At 37.1% G+C, this 19213-nt stretch overlaps 2 protein-coding genes and 1 pseudogene across 9 annotated transcripts; 1 reads left to right on the forward strand and 2 right to left on the reverse strand.

Annotated features, from left to right (window-relative positions):
* Positions 1-939: 939 nt before the first annotated feature.
* Positions 940-5334, forward strand: LOC114761739 (calcineurin B-like protein 10). 8 transcript variants are annotated; one of them, XM_028951167.1, is made up of 9 exons: positions 947-1203; positions 1296-1467; positions 2619-2701; positions 3432-3491; positions 4009-4147; positions 4231-4292; positions 4394-4474; positions 4550-4662; positions 4926-5334. In XM_028951167.1, exons 1-9 carry the CDS (start codon positions 1192-1194, stop codon positions 4978-4980), a joined length of 777 nt encoding a protein of 258 aa, XP_028807000.1. In that variant the 5' UTR covers positions 947-1191; the 3' UTR covers positions 4981-5334. The 8 variants fall into 8 exon arrangements, with proteins under 8 accessions (XP_028806996.1, XP_028806998.1, XP_028806997.1 ...); XM_028951168.1 differs by having other exon boundaries at positions 953-1203; positions 4231-4283; XM_028951169.1 differs by having other exon boundaries at positions 958-1203; positions 4039-4147; positions 4231-4283.
* Positions 5335-6277: 943 nt separating this feature from the next.
* LOC114761743 (protein REVERSION-TO-ETHYLENE SENSITIVITY1-like) lies at positions 6278-7635 on the reverse strand (annotated as a pseudogene).
* A 2806-nt stretch (positions 7636-10441) lies between these two features.
* On the reverse strand, positions 10442-18579 carry LOC114761738 (probable serine/threonine-protein kinase SIS8). Its single transcript, XM_028951162.1, has 13 exons — positions 17938-18579; positions 16826-17266; positions 16357-16460; positions 14621-15657; positions 13769-13809; positions 13223-13291; positions 13004-13104; positions 12648-12726; positions 12458-12556; positions 11878-11946; positions 11687-11736; positions 11428-11604; positions 10442-11038 (listed from the first exon to the last, which is right to left on the reverse strand). Exons 1-13 carry the CDS (start codon positions 18352-18354, stop codon positions 10945-10947), a joined length of 2778 nt encoding a protein of 925 aa, XP_028806995.1. The 5' UTR covers positions 18355-18579; the 3' UTR covers positions 10442-10944.
* Positions 18580-19213: the final 634 nt, after the last annotated feature.

Below are 19213 nucleotides of genomic sequence, written 5' to 3' on the forward strand. Positions count from 1 at the left end.
ATTTGTAATAAATAGGTGTTATTTTTTTAAAAATATTTTTACTACTTAAATTTATTGGCTAAAAGTCTAAAATTACTATTATTAGAAAAACTATCTTTAAAAAATAAATAAATATAAAAAATAAAATAGACTAGTGTCTTATATCTAGAATCAAAATAAAATTCAAACGTCGTCTTATATTAAAAAAATAGAATTTGTATAATTTATAAATACTAATAATTAAATTAGCAACTACTAATTAACAATTAGGAGTAGTAGATAAGCCCAAGTAGGCCAGAAGTGCATGTAATTATAAACACCCATCAGATAGCGACGGACGAGCGGAAAGCCGGCGCCAGCTTCCACAACCATCCGCGCAAGCCAAGAGCTTAGGCAATAGAGATTAAAAAAAATACAAGACTAATCAATATTAAAATGTTCAAGAAACAAACGCGCGTCAAAAGGATTAGTTTTATTATTATAACGGCGCTCATCATTGCACATGTTCTGAGAACCAAAAGTCGCATTCACGCGTTAAACTCAATGGCTAAGGGAAAACGCCACCACAAGCTCTGTTAACAACATAAAGTGGCATTATTGTAGAAGATATATTTACTATCGACATCGAACTTGGATTATCCACCTTAACTTAAAAATATTTAAACGTCATTAAATTTGGATGTTCCCTTTTTGGCAAATGGTCTCAATGAAATCAAACTTTTTCATGCGAACTCCGCTTGTATATTTACTCCTTATATAGCTCAAAATTATTTTAAATGAACTAATCTAAAAATCCTCCTGAAAAAGTGTTCTGAAGAAATGGTTTGGCTGCGTCCTCGTTTTGGAAGAGATTTGCTCATGCGTTGGTGATTTCCCCCCCTGGTTGGTAGTTTTCTTAAAAAAGGATAAGGGGATATTTGATCTGTCACATACATTCTCCCATCCCATGTCCTTAGTCTTCTTCCCCCTGGCCATGACATGTCATTAGTCTTATCACTCTGGGCTTCGGTCACTTATTGGCACTGGCAGAATATCAGACACACTCTTCACGGCCAAAACGCGGTATAAAGCCGATGGGTGGGCGATACTAAAAGGAAGAGGCTTAGCCTTTGTGACAGAGAGAACCTAAGAAACACATTGAGATTTACAGGGTTACAGAGATCGGGGTGAAAGCTGGGAGGTTAGAGATTCTAATGAGCTCAAAAGACGCACATGGATTCTTCCGTAAGCGAAGACGAACTGTCTCAACCGATGGTTTTTATTTCTTTAATTTTATGTATCGCATTACTTACTGCACCATATTTGTGATTGAACAGAGGCCGGGCTTCTTGACTGTGCGAGATCGAATCTATGATGCATTCCTACCATACATAGATATCATCAGGGCTTTGATATTCACTATGACCGAATGTTTCAGTTCTCGTCGACGCGTCCAGATATGTCGATACGGTGCCAAAGATCTGACACGGCTGGCTGGCGAAACCAGATGTAATTCCTTTGTTCTTCCAATAATTCAACTAAGCTGCTCGATAGCTTTATTGGTGGTTTTACATTTTCTCCGGCTGTTTTGTTGGTTGTTCTGCACTTCTTTTTGGGATCTGGTCATGGCCGGTTGATAAATAATGAATAGTTGACTTTAAGTCATGGGGTTGAATTGGATGATGAGGGCATGAGGCGAAGGGTGAAGGATCCTTGTCTGGTACTTCATAAATTTACAACTCGAATTCATTACATTCCGTCAGAAGTCCCCGTGTTGGCCGTCGTCTTATATTTCATCTATCTCTGACCTACTTCTTCTTCGCGTCTTTCTTTTCGAAAGCGGTATGCATGCAAGAATAAAAGGATTCTAGCGTTAACTATCTTCAAACTATTATTAAATTACGGGGAATGTTAAAAAGTGTAAACAGACCACCCGTGCTTCCTGGATGATCCCATTTGTTGTGAGGAAAGAGAGAGAATCAATTTTCTTAATTTTTAATGTTTATTGTATTTTTATACTCATTATGGAACCGTTTTACTTATTACTTTTCAGAGCAAGAGTGCAAATTCCTTTTATATTTTAAAACCATGTTGTTTATGTGGACAATATTTTAGGCTTGATGTGTAAATTAACAGTTGGTGGTTAATCACTCTGTCTCTATCCTTTTTATTACTGGAAAAAAATGTTAAAGAATGTACGGTGTGCTGCTGGCTTCGACATTCAACCTGCATCGTTTTTCCTTTCTCGCATGATGTACCTAGTGATGGGGTTCAAGACTCTTCTTCTCCAATCAGATAGTTAAAGATAATAAGCTACCCTGCACACTTAAAATATACTCTTTTCAGAAGATGCTACTTTTGCTGTTTAATTGAAATCTTCCCCTCCATAAGAATGGCCTAATCTCTGGTCCTCTGTCCCATATGAACTCAGATTGGCATCAAGAGGGGATAAAAAGTTCCAAGTTTGATTATTTCAGTTCCTCAGAGTTTAATTCTTAAAGATGGGGTGAATTCGCCTTTTCTTTTTCTTTCTTTTATGTATACTTTTGAGCAATTAAACTTGTATTCTATTATATATCAGGTTCCTCTTGTGCCCCTTGTGTGTAGTAAATTATAGATTTAATTGATTGTTGATTAATTTTGCTTCTGAAAATATGCAGTTACAGTTAATGAAGTGGGGGCATTGTTTGGGCTGTTTAAGAAAATAAGTAGCTCAATAATTGATGATGGCTTCATTCACAAGGTAAATTGATCTGTCGAATGGAATGGATATTGATGGATTCTATGTGTTCTAATACCAGTGTTTACTGCTTCTGCTCTTTCTCTCTACTTCCCCAGTATTAGGGATCTGAATACTGGATGTTTCTTCTTGGGTTGAGTTTGTGTGATTCTGCCCATTTTTGTCTTTGTGAGAGAGGGACAGATTTCCAACTCTTTCCAGACAACTCCCTTGTTGCCTTGGTTAATAATTAATGGACCGTATGTTGGTACCCTCCTTTGAAGTTTGTGTATTTTGGTGATTCTTATTCAGTCTGCTTAGTTGGTTGGGAGAACATAACCATGGAGTATTTCATTTCATCATTAATGTGTGCAGAAAAATTGTTTGAGTTATATCTTAGATTTAACTAGTTGAAGCATATGATGCCTAATGCTTGATAGAGTGATTTTTTTGGCAATACGCAGAGATGAAGTATTAGTATCTATAAAACCTGCTTAGTTTTATGAATTGGCAAGGTTTGAATATGCTCCCCTCTCACCCCATTAAAAATAAAAAAATTTGCAGTTAAAAGGGCATATTAACACTGTACTTATCACTATTGATATACTATATATATCTCCATATATATTATTAGGATCCAATAGCAATAGAATGTTGAATGAGGAATCAGAATACAGTAAACATTTATACTGAGGACTGTATTCTATCTATATGTGGAGTGGCTGCGATACTAATTATATTTGTTCTATTGTAGGAGGAGCTTCAGCTGGCAATATTTCATACCCCACAGGGAGAAAATCTTTTCCTGGATCGAGTGAGCAATTCTTATACTTTTCACTTTTCAGCCCTGGCATTTTCTTCACCCTAATTCCTAACTCCTATAAGAAATGAAATTTGTTTTGCGGGCAGATTACAATTGATCAACTGTGATCCGTTTTAGCCGACAGTATGCATGGAAAAATAAGCAAGTTCAAGTAGCATTTATAGCTGCTTTAACTTTTTCTTCTTTAATGTATTTTCCTTGCTTCATGTTGAGCTGTAAGTTTTACATAAAAGGTTCCAGCTTCACTGATTATTGCTGGCTAAATGCTGGAAATATGTCAACCCGCTTTAGTGATGCATGGTCAGCACTTGTTTTCTTTTAGAAATTTATATGGTGGAATCCTTGCAGCCAGCAAAAGGAACAATCAGGTGGTTGAAATCTGTGCTCATGTGCATGCACCAAAACTTTTCTGATGCCTTTTTTTGTCATTGCATCCAATAATACATGCTCTGTTCATTCATAATGTCTTAAGTATACTAGTGTTGTTAAAATTATTTTGCTCCTTCAGGTTTTTGATCTTCTTCTTTTTGGCCCGAAGGTATTTGATCTTTTTGACGAAAAGAGAAATGGTGTTATCGAGTTTGAGGAATTTGTCCATGCACTCAATGTTTTTCATCCTTACGCCCCAGCAGAAGAGAAAATTGATTGTATGCTTTTAACCTATTTGCTTCATGAAACGGAACCCCAACTTTTCTTTACCTTATCTCCGTTCTCTGATTATCTTTTGCAGTTGCATTTAGGCTATACGATCTGAGGCAAACTGGGTATATTGAACGAGAAGAAGTGAGTGTTGTGAGTTGCTTCGATTATTTGCAATTGTTAAAATGCCTAGTGTTTAATTTATTTCTGCTGATCATTTCCTAGTCTTGGACTTACATTTTACATGGTTTCAGGTCAAGCAAATGGTTATAGCCATCTTGATGGAATCTGACATGAATCTGTCAGATGATTATCTTGAAGCAATTGTTGACAAGGTCAGCTTTGTTTCACATGTGAAAATATGGTTTCAATGGGGTAGTTTGTTCATAGGATCTTCTTCTTCCCAGCAGACTTTTGCCGATGCTGATATGGACAACGATGGTAGAATTAGTAAAGAAGAATGGAAAGATTTTGTGACTCGAAATCCATCTCTTTTGAGGAACATGACACTTCCATACCTTAAGTACGAACTTTATGCGATTATGCCCTGTTAATACTCCTTCGGTCATAAATATAAGACCCTTATACAAGGTGTATAAGGGTCTTATATTTAGAACCGGAAGAATAGTTTATTATTACATTTTTGAATTCCCCTTCTTGGAAAGATTCCTTTTTGAAGTTCATCTCCTATGTTTATTATTATTATTTTTGGTAATAGAAAATGAGGTAGAGTGAGTTCCAGAACTCCTTTCAAACTACTGAATATAATTGTTCTTCGTTTCCTAGGGACGTCACCACTCTGTTTCCGAGTTTTATTTTCGACGCCAACGTTGAAGCTTGACAACAAGAATGATGTTGCTGCGAGATCAATCGCGGAACAACGGATCATTCATGGCCGTTACCCATCATACCAAATCTGGAGATTCTTCAGAAATTGTGAAGAATTGGTGCTTCTTTATTGCATAACGGTGGGAACGAAATTATTTAATTATTTATTAGGGATAGAAAAAGGTAGGAACAAAACCAGTGCCAGCAAAACGTCCGCGTGCCGGCGTGTGTCGGTATGGGCGATTGATTCATTGGCATGCTAGCTTTGTAACACGTCTACATTAATTATTATAGGAGTGGCCATAAGTAAATATTTGTACAGTCTTCTTTTTTTCCAAAAAAAAAATCGAGAGATATGTTATATCCAGAGCTCCGAGGAAAAGATACAAAGTTCCGTCACTGAATTCAACTACAACTTTTGGCCGCGGGAGTAAATCATGCACTAATTAAGTTGTTCTTGGACGAATGGCGCTATAGAACTCCCTGTCGGATTCACGGCTCCGAGACAGATATACGACGTGGGCCACCATTTTGGAGAGGCTTTTGTTTTTCTTTGGTGGGAAGTAATAAAAAAATGTATATTGAAAATTCAAAGACATTAAAGATCAAGAAAGTAGCGCAGGTTCCTACTTCATGTTTGGCAATTGGCATGGATAAAAGGGGTTTCAAGAAAGGTAGATAGAAAGAGAATTCTTTATCTTAATATGTTTGGTAAATCTTAATCTACCAGTCCCTTACAGGAGTGGTTATTGGCAAATCTAACTCCACGCCTGAGCTCAGGTTTGGAGGACAACTTTTGGCATACCATGTTATAACTTGCAAGCTATGGAAAGCCAGGAAGTCCTTTTGCTGATGACTCTTGCACTGCTCATGTGCTAGTTAATTAAGTTCTTGCTCTACATATCATCAATGCTAGCAAGCTCTCCGTGCTTATTAAAACTAATTCAAGCAACTAGCCCTTTTGATAGGTCAAAGAGAAGCATCCCATCAACAAGACTTCGATTACTTATTTAGTATTGATAAAAAATTTAAATTCATATAATTTCATAACAAATCTTATAATTAGGAAAACCTACAACATCAAAGAATGTAGTTTCCCCATGGCAACAGTCATCTGATTGATAAGCTTAAAGAAATAGCTTGACCAATAACGGTGTGTATGCAACAGAACAACATAATACCTTGTAGGGATAAGGAACGGAAACGCCACTTATTCACTTCGCTCCTCTACAATATTGTTCCTACATCGTTATTTTGTCGCTGTAAATTCATTCCACATCAAAATGTATCAGGCACCATAAGTATTCAATTCAAAACTGTAACCAGCACTCAAATAGATTTTTTGACAACGTAAGGCCCCAAAAGAAACCATACCCCATCAAGAGGAGAGAAAAGAAGAGCAGCCCTAGTAAGAAGGGCCAGCCAACCATGAAAACACTCAAGGAAACAGCCACCAAGAAAGGCAAGGAAGACCTTGCAAATGAGCAGAGGTCGACCCAGTGGCCCTTGAATAGCATTAAGGCTCATATATTTACCATGTTCCAACTCAATGATCCATCATAAGAGAGGCGATTAAAACAATTTGCGACAAATGAATGCAGCTGCAGGGGAAAAGGCTGTAGCATCTCAGATTGCACAAGAAGCTTGTCAGATAAAAGTTGACACCTCCAAACAGTTAATATTGAGTGCAGGGAAGGGAGAAACGATATAACCCCGGACAGTTTTACTCCCCCCCCCCCCCCCCCCCAAAAAAAAGCAAATTGGAATCACTGCACCAGGAAAATACCTAAAAGGCTAAAATAGGCGAGGGTAATCTAAGGTAATAAGGGTAACAAGTAACAACATATCCGTGGCCTGATAGCTTGTGATTGCCAAAAGTAAGATGACCCAAATCTACTGATTTGAAATTGAGGATCAAGTACAGAAAATCTAATATCAATATGTGGATTAATGTTATTAAATCAATTAAAATTTTTATTATTTATATTAGCTGGTTATGGCATCTAACCCCTCAAGAAAGGGTTATATCAGTAACCTGAGATAACAGATTGATCTGCTTCTAACAATTTTGGACTCCTTGTTAAATATAAGAGGAAATGATAGGCATCGAGTTTTTAATCCTTTCAAGCTAAGTAAATTTATCATCTCATTGTAAAGCCCTTGCTCTAAAGGGAATTTGCTCGATGGATTAACGTTACCGAGCCCTCTAGTTCCAAATACAAATCATTCCCAGGAAGTACAAAATTATCATACTTGTTGCAGTTAGCTCAGGTATCTCCTCTCTCACAAACCAATATTTATGGAATCATGCATATTTTTATGCACGTCACGCTTGCGTTCATGTGAACAACATCAAAGGAAAATACAGGGCAGTAAGATAGGGAAAGAAAATATGAGAAATAACACCTGTCTCCGATCAAGTTGTAAGTATCTTGCAGGAGCACCAAAGGCCAACATGACCAATGAAGGGTGCCAGCCACGGGACAACAGGAAGTGGTGTCCAAACTAAACAACATGGAAACTTTGCCTTCTTCGGATCAATAGGACCTAGTGGCCAAAGCTCATGTTGCATAGAGCTTGAACGCTCAATGTCATAAGTTGCATTCAACTCTATAGTTAAAGTCTATACCCATAGGACAGGATACAGATTTTCACCCATTTCGGTTCAGATGCATCGCCAAATCAAATAACACCTTCAGACATCCCAACGGTTACCAATAAAGTGTATTCAAAAATCAAGTGCGAGTTCCTTATTTGATCAATTCAATCAGATTTATTAAGCAGTGATGGAATTATGACGGATATGATTAAGATTTATTTTTGGTGAGAGGAGGGGGAGGGAGAAGACAATGTTGTCTCTCTAAGGTTTATGGACATAACTTGATGTCTTCGGTTGTATGTGTGCGTTCAGGATTGATCTTCAATAAAGGCAAGAAATCATACGAGGTTGCATCGCGTTTGGTAAGCTAATCTGACCTCTAACAACGACACCATCTCCGACGCTCACTTCTACTTTTCTTCTATTATACTCATCAACCTTCTCCGCCATCTATATTAAATTATCCATTTTTTTCTCCTTAAGTTACTTCATTTCATTAACAATACAACAAGTATTTTATGAGTCTAAAAGTTACTCTATACACAAGAGCTGAGATTTGAACCCCCAATCACTTATTTAAGTGATAAGAGCTCCTATCATTCAGTGAGTTGTAATTATCATTTTAATTCCTTACCTATACGTCAAATATATCTATTCACAGTCGGAGACAGATCTGAACTTGAAACAGTAACATCTCTTGGCATGACTTTTTACTGAACCAAGGGATATGGAATTTATCTTTCAACTAGACAGGCTATAAATTCTTGTCCTTAAAAAGGGCAAGTTCAAGGGATATCCCGATTATCTCATTACCATCTTTAAGGGCAGACAGATGAAAACCCAGATGTTTCATCCCATTGGAGATTGTATAATAGCAAAATTCAAACCACACAAAATAATTTAATTGAACTAGACAGTCGAAAAAAATTAATGAACTTCGAAGTTTAATAGTCCTTGCAAGTTATCTGGACAAGAGAAGACTGGAGAACAGCGGATGGAAATACTGTTGCAAACGAAGAAGCAATGATCCACGAGGAAGATGTTCAGGTTGAAGGAGATAACCAACAAGCATAAGCGACGACGCTATTGGTGGTCATTGCTGCGAAACAAGGTTAACAAGAACTGATACGATTTATTGATAGGAAAACCACTGATTTCTAAAATCCAAATTCGAAAGCGTTGGGAAAGTTAAAAAAAAAAAATTGCCTCGCTCTCTCTAAATATTACAGCATTTGATTGGTGTTTGGCAACCTCAAAAGTTTTTCTAAAAAGCACCTTTTTACCTCCACATATTCACTGATTTTGGCAATCTCAAGTTCCAAAGCAAAGACGAAGAAACAAGAAATGGGAAGGATTCATGAACCTTGTTCATTTCCTCTCAACCGGTGGGCCCCTACCAATACTTATTTCTGTTGCATTAGCCTTCGGCGCTCCTAGAGAACTTGAATTTGAAATCATTTACTATTTCAAAGGACAGTCAACGAAATAAGTAGGCATTCCCATTTCAGTTGATTTTGGATTAGCAACGAACAACTAGTACACGAAAATCCAGTAGGTGCAGAGTAGATGCATATAATACTGTATTGATCCTCAGAAGGAAAGCCGGACCGTAATGAGAGCAATTGAAGGTTTGCTATGACCTATGAGATTGAGCTCCCTCGCCTTATGATCTGCCTGCCGCCTCCACTTTCTACTATTTGACCACATTGACCTACACTGCATATCTATTTATTTGATTTGACTTTTTTTGTCTTCCTCATTTCAGACCATTTACATTACAAGGTATGAAGGAGCTCTTACAGCGGGAACGGACGATCCAGTTTGGACATGTATCCAGGGAAAGTAACAGATGCGCGGACTACCTAGCAAAGATGTGTCCAAACCAGCCATTACAGCGAAGAATTTGGCAATCTACCCCCGGGAAGTTGAAAGTCTGCTTTTGAGTCTTGAAAGACGTCGTAGGATAGTTACGAACGTACGATTGTGCAAAGGGCTTGACCCGTGTTCTTTTCACCCGCCAAAAAAGAGCAACACCCCCACAGATCCAAACAGTAACTTGGCATGTCATATTTCTTGCCCCAAGAAATATTTATACAGGAGAATTACGGTTCAAAAATAATAATACCTCTCACCCTGAATATAACAATTAGTTGACTAATTTGAGTTAATTAAAAAAAATAAATTAAGTTAGTTATTTGTAATATATAGGTGTTGTTTGTCCTAAAATATTCTTACTGATCAAGTTTATTAGTTAGAATTACCATTATTAGAAGTACTATTTCATAAAAAACAGGTAAATATAAGAGACAAAGTGAATTTATGTTTTATATTGAGAACTAAAATAAAAATCAAATAAAGTCTTATATTAAACACCAGAAGTAGTAATTACTAGTAACTTTTAATGATAAGTAAGCAGTTATTATTTACTATCTTTTTTTTGGCCAAATTATTATTTAGTATTTTGAAACTTATTATTGCTATGTTATTACTGAGATTTTTTAATAATTATTTTCTTGAAATTTCAATGCAATTCTTCTATTTATATACTGTACTTTACAATAATCGATAAAAATAAAAATGAGCACTAGAACTAACAGGCATTAAATTTTAGAAATACGATGGCTCTTGATTATTTATTTTCGGCCAGAAGACTCTTGATCAATATCAAGTTTTCGCAAGCAACGTTCTTGATCCAGCAATCAAGAAATCATTTCTTTCACTCAATCCTTTTGAAATTAATTAGATTCCAACACAACAGAAATTGTGTCGTTGGAATTGTCATCAAGAGTTTTCACGGATTTATATACTTCATACTGACAGAAACTTTCATGAAATTATGATGCCAATTTTTGTATTACAATTTAACATTCTGGGGTTCGAAAATACCAGCCCTCTTATTAGTGACTCCACTGTCCGCACCATGAAGCATAATCAGACGAATCTACAAATTCCCTTTCTCTTTCAAAGAAATTTCTTTTCTCTCTTTACATTTCCACAAGAAACCGCAGAGATCGTATGTTTACAATTCCAAACAGGACCTCTACAGACCACGACCAAATAAATTATACTCTTTTTTTTCCCCTTTTTTCTTTCTGTTTTCTTTCGTTCCCATTCTTTCCATGGGAACCCTTCAGTTGTAGCTACTTGCACTACCTCATATTACACTTGATAAGAGCCTCCCCCGCCGATTTCGCTCAGGAAGGTCTCTATTCTGTTCCGAACGGGTTGGGTTTCCGCCCCCACTTTGAATGAACCGAAACTTCCCTGTTCAGCAATCTCTATATGTCAAAGCAGTAAAAAAAAAAAAAGACCTCAGCTGTTCTGGCTCTTCGAGCCCAGGAACAACTTCACGTATTATTACAATAGCTATGCACAACTTTATTGCATTGGGCTCCTATCTTTCACAATCAGATGTTGAAGATGGCGGAGACGAGACATCAGCTGAGAGAATGATGGCCGTAAGTGTGGCTCCCTGCATAACCAGCAAACCAATACAAATCAATGAATGGAACACGGGAGTATCTAGATTCCCAAAGCATATATTGAATTATCAAAGTTACACTATAAACAGAACAGGAACATGGCAAAACAGCAGCAATCAGTCATCACACCAATAAACCCCACCCCCCTTTAAAAAAATAATAATAATAAACAAGGGAATTTCATGATTCAGATTCTAACACATGACTTCTCTCGAGTTTTCAGTCTTACAGTATTGTGAGCCTCCTGGTCTCACCAAACTAAAGTACATGAAAGGGCAGGACATGTATGCAAACTGTTGCCATGCGTTTCCCACCAGCTCCTTAGAAATTGAAGCAAAAACTAGTGATCTGAAAAAGATAAGCAAGGGCTACAACTTACATTTGCCAACAGTCGCGTATTATTTGTGCTACCACTGGATCAACATCTTCAGGAATTTCAAGCCGTCTATTTTGGAATCCAACAGCGCCAACAACCTGCATTGGGTTCAACCCTTTCCATGGGATCCTTGCAGTAGCCAATTCCCACAAAATCACCCCAAAACTATACACATCACATCTGTAAACAATCACAGTGACATCCTATATTAAACACACCTGTCTTTCCAAGAACGGCATGCATAAATGCAAAGTTTACTTACTTCTCATTGGCTGGTTCATTTCTTAATACTTCTGGTGCCATCCACTCCGGCTGCAAACAAATAACGCATTCAGACTCCTTTAAAATAATATATTTATATATATATATATATATATTCTACAAAGTAGCAGTAATTGTCATTCAGATCAAATAAGAATGAACCAGCATAACTTAATTACTATTAAGAATTACCGTCCCAGCAGAAGATTTTGAGGATAGAAAGGTATGGTGCTTCATACGTGACAAACCAAAATCACAAACCTATGAAAAGACATGAAGATATAATAAATATTCACACAAAAAAAAAAAAAAACAACAAATGATGTGCAGAAATAGACAACCTTTTGTAGTTTATTTATTTTTTAAGATAGCAATAAGCATAGCATAAAGGGGAAAAAAGGTTTTCAGCAACGTCCTAGAAACACAAACATTGAAAGCATAAGAATTAGCGCCCATTGATAGCACCAAGGGAGAGGTGACATCCTTTTCTATTTTTTTTCAGTCACGGGACAAAAATGCCATTTCTCATCCATAAAATTGCTTGTTCTCCTACTCGGTTTTTCATTTTATTTCATTCTACATGCCAAACAAGTCCTAGGTTTACTTTTCATTGATCATCAACCAGGTCAAAAGAATCAAAGCACAATAATGATAAGCCCTTGAATTGTAGCAGTTAAAAGTGAAATAAATGTCATAAAAATTGCACCTCCAACACCTTGATAAAGCATATTTAACAAGAAAACTCCCCAAAGCAAAAAATTTTAACAAATACCTTAACAACCCAATGTTTGTCAACAAGAAGATTTGGAGACTTCAAATCCCGATGAACAATTGGAGGATGGCTTGTGTGCAAATAATTCATACCTTTTGCCTGATAGAGGCAAAGCAAAGATTTCATCATCAAAAGGGGGAAAGGAGAAATAAAATGAAATTTAAAAATGATAAATATTCTAAACCCATACCACATCAAGAGCCATTCGCAACCTCCTATTCTCATCAAGTTCCAAATTGGGTCGATGCAATAGCCTATATAAACTCCCTCTGCAGACCATGTAACAAATGTACTATTAAGGAACAGATCAATGTAGAAATCAATTAATTCTAAAATTATTCTATGGTAGCCCAAGTTCCAAGTTGATAGAACTTGAAAAACAGTATCAGGAACATGTGCAGTACAAGAACAAGAATACCCAACTTATTGAAGTAAACAAGGCTTCGAGACAATTGAAGAGAACAAGGCAAACAAAAGTCCATGTGGCTCCATCTAATTCCCTCACCACAATATTTGACAAAAATCATTAAATGGAACAGAACTAACCTTGGAAGAAACTCTGTCAATATAGAAAAATGTGGTGGCCTTGTAATAGCTCCCATGAAAAGTACAACATTTGGATGCCGCAGCCTCAACATGATCTCAACCTACAGAAAGCAGTGGACACGAATGAATGCATATATGCCCGTGAACACCTCACATTCATAGATATGGGTAAATGCATGTATATAATCACACTAAAAGAAAGAAAATTCAGTTGCTTACTTCAGATCTGAGCTGAGCCAACGCATCACCAGAAAAGTCTTGGTTCAGAAACTTCTTCACAGCAACTTCCTACATGCCAAACAATTCACACAAACTTCCCATATTAGTATCACAGCAAAAGACGAAGAAACGGTAATGGATATGTATTTTCAGAACAGAAACATCTTAACTTCGTCAAATACTAGCAGGAAAAGGATCAATTATTGACAAGTTTTGAGATGCAGTTCAGGCTCACAATATAACATTGCATTTTGACACTTCTAGACCTCATTTATTTTGCTTTGCTGAAAATCAAGTTAACAGAACATCATATTTCAGAAAATTGTCCACTTTACAGGCGTTCTGACATGAATTCTTCATTAAATTACTCATGGATAGAGTCATCCATGACAATTCAACACTCATAAAAAGGCAGGAACAAGAAATGTAAGAAGTTTGAAGAAAACCCCATGTAAAAGTATTACCATTCAAGTCTAATCACATTAAAAAATCTACCATAAACCAGAACTTTCAATGAAGTTATTCAAAAGATGGAGCAAGACTTACAGTCCCCTTCCAGTCAGCATGGTAAACCTCACCATAAGAACCTACAGGTAAGATAGCAGCATGAGGTCATAGTTGCAACGTTATCTAACATCATAGACCTGGTGGTACTTAATATTCATAGATTAATTTGCTATATAAGAAGTGCCTATACAGGTACAAGTATCGGATACAGTATGGCATGATATGACAGATACTACAACAAGGAGTCTTATCCCACTAGGTGCGGCAGGTTACATGGATTGCACGACACCATTGTGCTCATATGACAAATACTACAATTTTCAAAAATTTAGTATACACCAACAGGGGATATACATATTTAAAAATTAAAAATTTATAAATATGTATCCAAAGAGAGAAAAAGACAATAGACAAGGAACAATAAAAAACACAATGCACATGTCTACAGCAGAAATGTTCGTCTTTTTGCAACATAACTGACAGAATTTCTTATAAAGCAAAGCAATGAAGTAAATGTAACATGCTAAATGCTAACAGAGAGCACAGCAGAGAGAGAAAGAGGTACACCCATGCTTCTTAGTTTCTTACATATCAAGCAACAGTGAATAAATTCCACATCTGCTTGAAAGAGCTAAGATCATAACATCAAATTATGATGTCATCACAAGCATCAATCAAATGCCGCTAAGCTTACTAAAAGGAATAAGGCACAAGACCACGTTCTACAAAAGACATCAGATTTTTTCCTTTTTGGGCCAACCACTGTACACAGATATTTAAACTTTCATGAAATTTTTCAGGAAGAAATTCGTATTATATTTAAAACAGTGAAACAGTAAAAAAAAAAATCAAAACAAAACTGGTGTGCAATGAAAAAAAATGAAATCATACCTATACCAATACGTTCACCAATATGAAGATCCTCCCATTGAATTTCCCATTCTGTGCCCTCACCCAGTACTGACTTAACTTTCTCACTTTTACCATCTTTTAGCTTACTATCTCTATTGTCTGCTTCTTTAAATTGAAAAGCAGAATCATTCCCAAGTTGATTGCAATTAAAAACCACTCCAACTTTATCATCAATACCATTTGCATCATCATAGACGGAGTCAGCCTCAATTTGCCTCTTGCAAGAAACAACTGCCTTGGTCAAGGAAGAATCAAAAAATTGTTCTTCATGCATCTTCAGCAGATTGACAGGACCTGTATCTGCAACTATGGCATCACTTTGCTCCAGTTCTTTCTGTTTAGCTAACCAATCAGCGGATTGAAAGAATCTAGCATCACAGGCAGAGCACGCCACTTGAGAAGATATGAAGGACTTCTCAAAGCTTGGATCAGATTGAAAAGCATCAACAACAAATTTTCCATCCACGTGATGAATTTGTTCATAAAATTTATTTTCACTTCTTTTTTGTCGATTGATATCTGAAAAGAGATCAGGAAGGGGGAATGCACCATTCTCTATTGGGATAGCTCGCGGTTTTTGAGCAAACTCTGGGGTCTTTGCTGCACTAAGGAAACACTCTGACAAATTCTTGACTTGGATCTTTCCTGCAGATGATGCTTCTTTATGCGATGTGCTTTCACATGATATATGCATGGACTGAAGAAGATTTCCCAAATCATGTTCAAATCTTTCTGTTTGATTCATTCCACCTTGGTTCCTTGGATCAATTATTCCTCCACTGTTCACATTCCATAATTGTTCTGATTGAGCCCTGCCCACTGTTGAAGTTCTATCACTATCAGATGACACGGCCAGCATTCTAGTTCCACCATCAAGTATGAGATGGGCATTGTTAGGTAGTTCTGCAATCTCAGCACAACCTGTCACAGCAAAACTGTAGTTTTGGAGCTGACTACTGGGTATCTCGGTTGGAATAAGAGTGCCAGGTGCACCCATCAAATCAATAATGTATTCACTGCAATCAGTAATCAATAATATCACTGAAGTTATTCCAATATAAACAACAGAAGAGTTGTGTTTCTTTGTTAAAAGGATATGAGCCTAATAAGGCAGGAAAAATCTCAGATGCATTTATGGCCCAATTTCAGGACAAAGTTGAGAAAGCTCAAATAGAGAACAATAAAAACACTAAAGCACCCCACTCGACATAAGCTAACATCAATGTCAAAATAATCATATTCCATGCAATCCATTGCACTGAATCCAATGCTATACTTTTAGTTACACAAATGAAGAGGAAACATCACCCGGGGGGGGGGGGGAGGTCTACCAACTTTCTCAAAGGAGAGGCCAAGTGTTACTTGGTGATCAGGTAGGAATAGGTAAAGAGGATTAGTTACTTAAGAGACTCCTATTAGTATAGATAGGAACCAATGCAGATGTAACAAGTGTCTATTGATTGAAGAATACAGTTTTACGTTTTCAACGTACCAACAAGTTTACTGAGCATCAAGGTTGAGAACTACAAAATATGTGTGAAATAAATTTGCTTTAGGAAGCAATTCTTTTTGCTATGATATGGAGCTTCTAACAAAATAGAAGACATCCAAATTGGCATGATATCCATACGAGGCTGACTATATTGCCCACTGAACAAAGCTCCATCAAATGTAATGTATATAAGGGTAGTAAAACTCCAACATAGGATAATTACCTTCCATCATCAGCTCTAATCAAATTCACAGCTCCATCATCAGTTCCAGTGTAATAGCTCCCTTTGACCAGCATGCAGGGAACATTAATTCTATCAGCCATCACCTAAGCAATAACAGAATAAAAATTCATTTAAGTGGATATATTCCCCAAAAAATAAAATCGAGTGAATTGCATAATCAAGGTTGCTTGCTTGTAGGGTCAGAAAAGTGAATTCTACACAGTGGCTTTATCATCTTCCATTAGGTTATAAAGATCACAGGCGTTACTTTCACCAGATATGATCATACGATATGCATGATCCATTTAAAGACTACCAATTAGTTAGACCTTATAAATTCAACAAGAAAATAAATTATTCTCAGAATACAAAGGGGATAATGACTAGAAATTAGACAAATTAATTGGCTCCAGTCTATCTGTTTTGAATGCGCATGCCTTTAACTGCAGGATCAAAAAGATTTTACAACCTTAAAAAGTAGGGCTCGATGGCGAGAAAGTCCAACATCAAGACAGCCAAGGGGAATAACAATCGTCCTCAAAGAATCACATAACTCCCGTCTACGTGCTGTCCACTTTTTCAGCATCTCATCAGGGTCACCGACTGGTCCACCCATTCTATTAACAACAATATCAGCAAGTTTCTGAAGCAAGCCACTTGAAACTAGCCCTTGTTCAGATAAGCAACAGTCCTTGGATACAGCAAAGGCTTTTTTCTCAAGCTGTTTCAGTTTAATATCAATCATACGATTCACAAGAATCACTTCGCAGCCAACATTTTCAGAGGGGGAAGCAGTTTGCAGGTCCACCAACAATGGCATCTTTCCTCGTTCAGTCAAGTTTGAGGAGAATCCATATAAATCATAAAATCCATCCATCACTTTCTCCTCATAATCAATGAGATTATAATTCTGCCGGTGATTAAAAAATTAAGTTAGCACCCATATTTGTTTGATGATTGAATACTTACAGATGGCAATACACTAAAGTTAATTCAACATTAAAAAGGAACCACAACAGATAAAAGCCTCATGCGTGGGTGAATTTTTCCCTTCCTTTTTGTAGGGGTGGGGAGAGTGATGTCCAGTATGGACCTAACCGATAATTACTTCCATGCATGCGAACGCCAAAACAAATATAGTTATCAGAAAATCTCAAGTAAAACTCCCACATTAATAGAGCAAAATGAAAATACCCAACAAAGAATAGTACATTCCATTATTAGCAACGAGGCATCCCATGTAATGCTAATCAGCATTACCCCAACTAAGATTAGTGGTCCCATTCTTTTTGCGTTCGACATATGAATAATTGGAAATTATGTCCAGGAAAGTGCGTTCGCAAATTTATTTATTTTGTGTGACAAGTTCGCAAATTTAGTTATCAGAAAGTTCTACATACCCCCCCAATTGGTGGAGCCACACATAATCCCACTCGAGAAAATGGAAATGTCCGGTATGAAACGCCCGGTTCATATTATAGATGGCAATATTTCTCATTCTAACGCGTTTAAGGTTGGAGATCATATTCGCAACTATAGCCTATAGGCATTCCAAATCAATTCTATGTAGGGAAAAAATACCCAATAACGAAGCGATTGAAACTGGACGAGGGCTTCCGTGTCGGTGACGGAAGCTGCGCAGCCGAGGCTCATCTGCTTCGCAGCGTCGATCTGGGCAGACTCAGGGTCCTTGCGGACATCAGAATCGGAGGCGCTAATAGCTAAAGCCAACTGCAATTGAAACTCCTCCTCCAGTAAATTAAAATCGGATCCCTTGTCGCCACGTAAACCACCAGCACCATCAATATCCGTCCGATCAGCCACCGATTCATTTGGCCGGACTGTGCCTACTGTATTCGATGCCAACGTCGACGAAGATGATGGGAGATTAGGGACGGGACTGGGAGTGATCACCGGGCGGGTATCAGGCAACCTGTGGGGTTCATTGATCCCACCACCTATATGAAGCTTTCGCAGTAGATGCTTCATTTTGGACATGGATCATCAAGAAGGAGAAGAATCATTCAGTGAGCTTCTCTTTCTAGTCTGAAAAGATGTATTGGGGTTGTCCCAACTCTCGAGTCTTCGTGCCCCTCTGTACTGTCTTAACCTACGCCCTTTACAAACAAAGCATATTCGCTTAACCTGCGCCCCTTTCTTCGTCAAGCTAACACCACTCGAAGGACTCAAATTAACCGCTCAACCATTCCCTCCAAGGCTCCTTTCCAAATTCCAACTATAACTTGTTAACTCGGACTTCCACTCGTTTCTTCGAAATAATCTCCTCCCCCTTCCACCACAAATGGGCCCCTGCTACGGGCTGCATTTAATCCTCACCGTTGGCTTGGTTGACCTACACCAATTAATCTATGGGTTAAGTCAATGGTGAAAGTTTTTCTTGGTGAAATAAATGCGATTAACCTAATAGAGGGGACGAATTTGTATGTGCACCAGTTATTTTATGCTCAATAAACTGCATAGAAAAAAAATTTTGCCAGTGTATATAGAAAGAATATTTAAATTTAATAAAACATTAAACACATAACGAGCTATATTATTTATGAGTAAGGAACAATATGATTTATTCATACTTCACATAATATGTTATATGAAAATATATTTAATTTGTAGCAAATTAAAAAATTCCATAACGACAAAGTCCTTAAATTAAAGGATCGTGAAAAAAAAATTCCTTTTCCCCCTACATCAGGTAATATTTCATTTTAAATCTATTTTCTTAGACTAATATCCATGGCTTCAAATCAAGAATAATTGTTCATTTGTAAAGCAAACTAAAAAAAAAAAACCTCTGCAGTTATCTGTCTTCTTTCGTTTTTGTATTTTAAAATCAGACAAC

Source organism: Neltuma alba, unplaced genomic scaffold, assembly GCF_004799145.2.
Source record: "Neltuma alba isolate B1F8T4 unplaced genomic scaffold, ASM479914v2 tig00011133_pilon, whole genome shotgun sequence".
Lineage (NCBI taxonomy): Eukaryota > Viridiplantae > Streptophyta > Magnoliopsida > Fabales > Fabaceae > Neltuma > Neltuma alba.